The sequence below is a fragment of the Buceros rhinoceros genome, unplaced genomic scaffold, assembly GCF_000710305.1.
Source record: "Buceros rhinoceros silvestris isolate BGI_N320 unplaced genomic scaffold, ASM71030v1 scaffold28100, whole genome shotgun sequence".
NCBI lineage: Eukaryota > Metazoa > Chordata > Aves > Bucerotiformes > Bucerotidae > Buceros > Buceros rhinoceros.
Genome location: NW_010389454.1, coordinates 1 through 5,597, shown reverse-complemented (window position 1 = coordinate 5,597; position 5,597 = coordinate 1). Strand labels below are relative to the sequence as shown.

Below are 5,597 nucleotides of genomic sequence, written 5' to 3'. Positions count from 1 at the left end.
CCCCCTTGCTATTCCAGAAAGACTTGCTGCTCTCTCAAGCCGTGGTTGCCTGCCTGGAAACCTTAGTGGAATACCTGTATGTGAAGAACCAGGATGTTGGTAAAGTCTTCCTGTTCTTCCTTCTCCTGGGTTTCCCTCCTGCAGTGATTTTGAGCTCTTTGATCTCCATCCAGTAGTGCCCTGGAGCAGATGCTTAATGAGTTTATGCCCAGTAATAAAAATTATTTGTATGCCCAAAGTTAGTCATGTGCTTTGTGGGATGAAATCACAGTGCTTGGCTCCCCTGCAGGCATGAGTCCTCGTTTTGGCTCCAGATGCCGAGAAGGAAAAAAGTCATTCCCCACTCCCCAATATGGTAAAAGGTTCAGGAATTGAAGGAGTGTAGGAATAGTCTTTCACTTCCAGGCTAATTGTAGAAAACCTTTAGACTATAAATATTAGGGGAGCGAGAATCTGAATATAATGTGTCTTCCACATGGACAGCGTTGGTTACAGTTTGTACCTGAGGGAGAGAAAGAGAGAACAGGGTACTAGACAGCCTTAGGGAAAGGGAATTGGGAACTCCAGATTTCCAGGTGCGAATCTAGAGCTTGGTTTCTGGAGTCCATGTCAGACCTAATGTATACCATGATAGCAATCTAACATAATATGACAGTGTTGTACAGTCGGGGGAGGGGTGTGTGTGAGAGAATAGCCGCTTCTGCTTACTGTCAGCCTCCTGCCACTAAGTCCAGGAGCTGGCCTGATCTTAAAACAGACAGAAAGTTCTCTGTACCCTGACCTGTTCAATCCAATCCTGTTAATACTAAGTGAGAAGGGGATGGAGTGACTTGTGGGAGAGAGAAAACATTTGAAGGAAGATGTAATACTGCAGATGAATGATAGCCAGTAGTTGAAGGGAGGCTATTAAAAGCTGGGGTAGGAAAAAAAGAAAAGGTGGCACTTTATGGGGAGGTTCTGCTGATTTGGGATTAAGCTAATGAAATGCTGTCTCAGCAACAGCTGAACCTGTTGCTTTGCCTGAATTCTTGCAGTGGTGCAGAAGATCACACCACCAATAACAGGAGTCTCCTTATTCCAAGTAGAATGGGGATTGTGGCTATGTTTGAGTGAAAGATGTGAGAACACTGCAAAGAGCGTGGATTGGACTGTGCTTCTAGGAGCTGCCTCGTTTGTGGCTTTCTTCAAACCCTCTCTTAGTCCAGAGATTTTTCCAGATGTTCTGAGTGCTTTCAGTGCACAGTGCCGGTACTTTCTCATTTGCATCAGCTAAAAGATATACCCCCCTCAAACATTCTACGTGAATTTTTTAGGGTTTTTTGTTTTCCCATATAAAAGATTCTTGTAGTGGCAATTGGGAGGTTCTGTGACTGCCAGTGGAAAAGGGACCTTTTTACAACTCTGAGTTGCCATGGTACAAGTTGTATCAGCTGACCTGTTGTGTAGCGGTCCATCTCATGTTCCTAACCTGCAATAAATAGAAGGTAATAACACTTAACTTTTGTATTCAGTGAGAGGCTTCCTGCTGTCACAGGTGGTGACCTTAGCCTTATCTCTGTTTATCATACGTGTTCCTTATGAAGAACACTTTCTCTACTGATTGATTGCATTGCTGCCATCAGCCTGGCTGGTCCCCACAGTATGCTCACTGGTGCAGATCCAGGCTCGGTTTCTGCAGCTTATGTTATAGGGCTTTCTTCATTCCCCAGAGGGTATTCTGTAGCTAAATAAAAACCCATGGTCAGGAAACTTGTCCTCATATTGAAACCAGAGGGTATTATTTTTAAAACGCTGGGCTAAAGATATCCCCTTACTATTTTATGATGTGCACCCCAGGAGAAGTTTTCTCTTCCTGTACCAGCACAAAGATGGACAAAACGTATTTTATGCTTTAAAAAGTTATTAAGCTTTTGACCTCATGACTAAATCTTGCCCAAAGAATGACAGATTACAAAGCAAGTAAGAACAGAGGAAAATATCCCTTTAGTGTTTCACAGCACGGAGTCTAGAAGAGAAAATTTGGAGTCAGTATTGAAGACTGTCCTTATCCGGGTCCAGCCTGTTTACTTGGCCAATTTTAAAGCTGTCTTTGATTGGCTTCTCCTTCTCTCTCAGCTCTACATGTTGCTTCACAGCCCTGGCACCGATTCCTGCTCTTCGTGCTACTCAGTGGGGGCCAGAAGTCCTTTCTGCAGCCAGAAGTTCTCAGGCTGATGACTTTGGTGAGCCGGGGAAGAGCAGGCTGTTCTCCATTTTTTCCAGTATGTTGGTACAAGTGCATATGGGTCAGTTACTGGAACTTACCTCCTATGCACACATGATCTCAGATACTGCTGTGGCTTTGCCTGGCACTATATTTATGTCCTGTAATAATGATACTTTCAAGAGAACTTCCCTTCCACACCCTGCAGAAACCCACCGCTGTTAGTGAGCACGTCCTGTTCTTCTGGTGTTGGTAACATTTATTTATGTCATCTAGGACTCCTGGGGAGGAGAGGGGAAACCTACAGAGAACTGCAACTGCTGTTAGCAGTCAGGGAGCATGCTGCAGCTCGCTGGAGAGCAGAGCGCTGCTTGGCATCTCAGCTTGTCTCCCCATCTTTGACCATACAGACCTGGCTTTTCAGGGCAAGGAGTTACCGCGACCTACTACCCTGCTGTATGTGGGTCTGCAAGCAAGAGAGGGAGTGTGGTCCTACCCAGCAGAAGTGCTGAAGATAAAGCCCTCATGGCAGTGGAGGAGAGGAAGGGGTTATTAATATAAAATTTCCCCCTCCGAAACCAGGATGGGTCTTTGAATATTTGCTATTCTTATTTCACTTTTAAAAGGTTCCTTGGTTTACTTTAGTTCCTTCCCAACCTAAACTGAAAAAAGTCTGGTTATAAACCAGAGCACCGTCAACCCAGATATTTGCACTGGTTCTATTAGAAGTGGTATAAAAATCAGGCCTGTGGTTAAGGTGCTGCAGCATCCTATTATGTAGAAAAGGTCTTTCCAGTGGATGAGTCACTGTTGGAAACTATGGGTCTTTCACTATTTAATGCCTCTGCTTTTTCCTTTGTTCAAGTTTCTGAAATATCAGAGCAGCAATATTATTTCTCAAAAAGAAATAAGCCAGATTCTCCAAGAGGCAGCAGAAGCCAACTTAGCAGAGCTGCCTGAAGCCTCGACTCGTGCTCTTCACCTTTTCCTTTGTCAGGTAAGAGAGCAGTGGCTGCCTAGGAAAATGAGAAGGGAGTCCCTAGGGGTTCGCTTTAGCCTTTGATGGGCAGCCATAAACTTCCTTTGAGGAGGTTATAATAAGATGAAGAGGGATGCTGCAGCTGCTATCTTGGCCTGCTGCCGTGGGGGGTGTACAGTAAAACAGTATAGGGATACCAGCAGGAAGGGATACCAGCAGCTGCCCAAACTATGTCATCATATCACCTGGCCCCTTGAGTGTCCTCCTGGAACTCTGAAGGTCTTACTGCTCTGCGTGGAGATGAGGAACGGGGGTATGAAGGAACAAGTTCCCTGTTGGTCTGGAAATCATTCTTTCTTCCAACTGCCCAGATTCAGAGCAGTCATTGCCAGGTGGAGCCTGGACAGTCAGGGACCATTCAGACCTTGCTGGAGCGCCTCCTGGGACAGAGGACCACATGTGTAAAACATCAGGACATTGTGTATCCTTTGCTGGGCAGATGCCTTTGATGGATGATGTAAGAGTGGTAGGTGTAACAGGAGTGGAAGGGATACTTAATCTGCTGCTCCTTCCCTTGTTCCAGCTGAAGGCAAACAGAATTGGAAAAATTCTGAGTGGTTGCTGCTACTTTGGGATGAAAGACTTCATCAGCCCCAGATTTGAGACAACATTTGGGAAATGAGGAGGCATTTGGGTTGAAAGATGGTCTCTGTGCTGGAGTTGCATTCATCTGTATGGCAGAGGTGGTGTCTGATGGAAGGGTAACAGGCCAGGGAGCCTGTGACTTCAAAGCAGTAATGATCCCTGTATTGATTCCCCTGGAGGATGAACAATCACTTAATCTCTGTCTGTGTGCTAACTAACCCCACCATGCTGCAAAGTTGTGGAAACCCAAAGATGACTCAAGCACTTTCAAAAGTACAGCAAACATTTGGAAACCACTGAGCAGAGTTACAGCATTTTGTTCTCTGCTGAGAACTGAATCCTTCTCCGGGGGTGGCGACAGGGGCCACTCCCAGATTAGTTGTGGAGAAAGGGCAGCCCGACACAGTATTTGTTTATTTCTCAAACTGCCCACTTTTGCCTTCCTTTTTCATCATGCCATATTGTCTCAGACAGGTAGCAGTGACTGAAGTAGCTGTGGCGGTGATTTCTTGCTGGAGTGGGGACTTGCTCCACTGTGGGACACTGATATCAGTCATGTGCAGGGTATGTGGTGGATGATGGGTTTGTTACCTGTGAGGATTAGCTTGTCTTCATGCTATCTCCCAATGTGATACTACTGCTCTGTGGTGGGACACTCAGAGCACAAGTTGTCCAGGTAGAGACCATCCAGTCCATGAAGTTCCTCTCCACTGCCTTTGTTTATCTGTCCAGGGGAGAGGGAATGTGGACAGGGAGGTCTTGTTGCATTGCTAAAATTGCTTCTCATTTCTGGATTTTCCACATATGAAGAAGCCTTCAAATTTTGATTGTTAGGAAGGGTTTTGGATGCCCTTGAAGTGCAGCAGTGGTGGCTACCTGAATAAGATAGTTGTGAACATGAAAGACAAAATCCTCTGATCAAAGCCAAACTTTGACTTTAGTTTTGTTGAGTGAGAACCTTCTTCAGATTCACCTACACTGGTGTTTCTCACACGTGGTTGGGGCGAGGGTGTGCGATGTGTCCATGGCTTGGGAGAGGCCAATGGTTTAGTATGGAAACCTCCTGTCAGCAGTGTGTCAAATGTGGGATTTCCCATAGCATCCTGGAGTTTCCCCTCATGCCATCAATGACAGATGTCTGGGAAGTGTGGCAGTGTCCCTCTCACACATTGGAGACTGAAATGAGATGTGGAGCACGCAGCAGAGGAACAAGGCAAGAATGGAACAGGGGATGCCATCCTGCCATTTATTCCCAGTGAGCAGTAGAGAGAAGATGGATGAAGGAAGTTGTACCTCGTTTTCAGAAAAGGGTTTGTTGAAAATAATTTATAAAGTGCAGTTACTGAAATGGCTCCTTGTTTACTTTTCTGTGTGGGAGGAAGCTTGGTTGATGCTTCTCCGTTATCAAAATACAGAACTGCCTGGTGAAAATGTTGTGCGTGGGTGGCAGGTGCTGTGAAGTAGGTGCTCAGCTGGTGGTGTGGTGGGATGGGTGGCAGGAGCGTTGGGGGCTCGGCCAGGACCCCTGGGGAAGCAGATGCGCTGCTTGTCCCACTGGGAAGAGGAAACTTGTTCCCGCTCGCAGATGGTCTCTCAGGCTACAGCCCCAGGCCCCCGGCTGCCTGTTGCCTCCGAACCCTCTAAGCGCCCCTTACTCGTCGGGCCTTCCCTTGCAGAGCCGGGGGAAACCCGCCCGCACCCGGAGCAGCCCCCCGGAGGGCGCGGGGTCCGCCTCCCTCCACCCCCGGGGCCGCCGCAGAGCGAGCAGCT

At 47.0% G+C, this 5,597-nt stretch overlaps 1 protein-coding gene across 1 annotated transcript in view; it reads left to right on the top strand.

Annotated features, from left to right (window-relative positions):
* Nucleotides 1-3,663, top strand: part of MEI1 (meiosis inhibitor 1) — a gene marked incomplete at both ends in the record, with an annotated part of 38,591 nt that extends 34,928 nt beyond the window's left edge. The window contains 4 exons of the mRNA XM_010134406.1: nt 18-99; nt 2,116-2,222; nt 3,069-3,200; nt 3,554-3,663. Of these exons, the coding sequence (XP_010132708.1) occupies nt 18-99; nt 2,116-2,222; nt 3,069-3,200; nt 3,554-3,663 (431 nt within the window). The remainder of the gene's footprint in view (nt 1-17; nt 100-2,115; nt 2,223-3,068; nt 3,201-3,553) is intronic.
* Between the last annotated feature and the right edge of the window lie 1,934 nt (nt 3,664-5,597).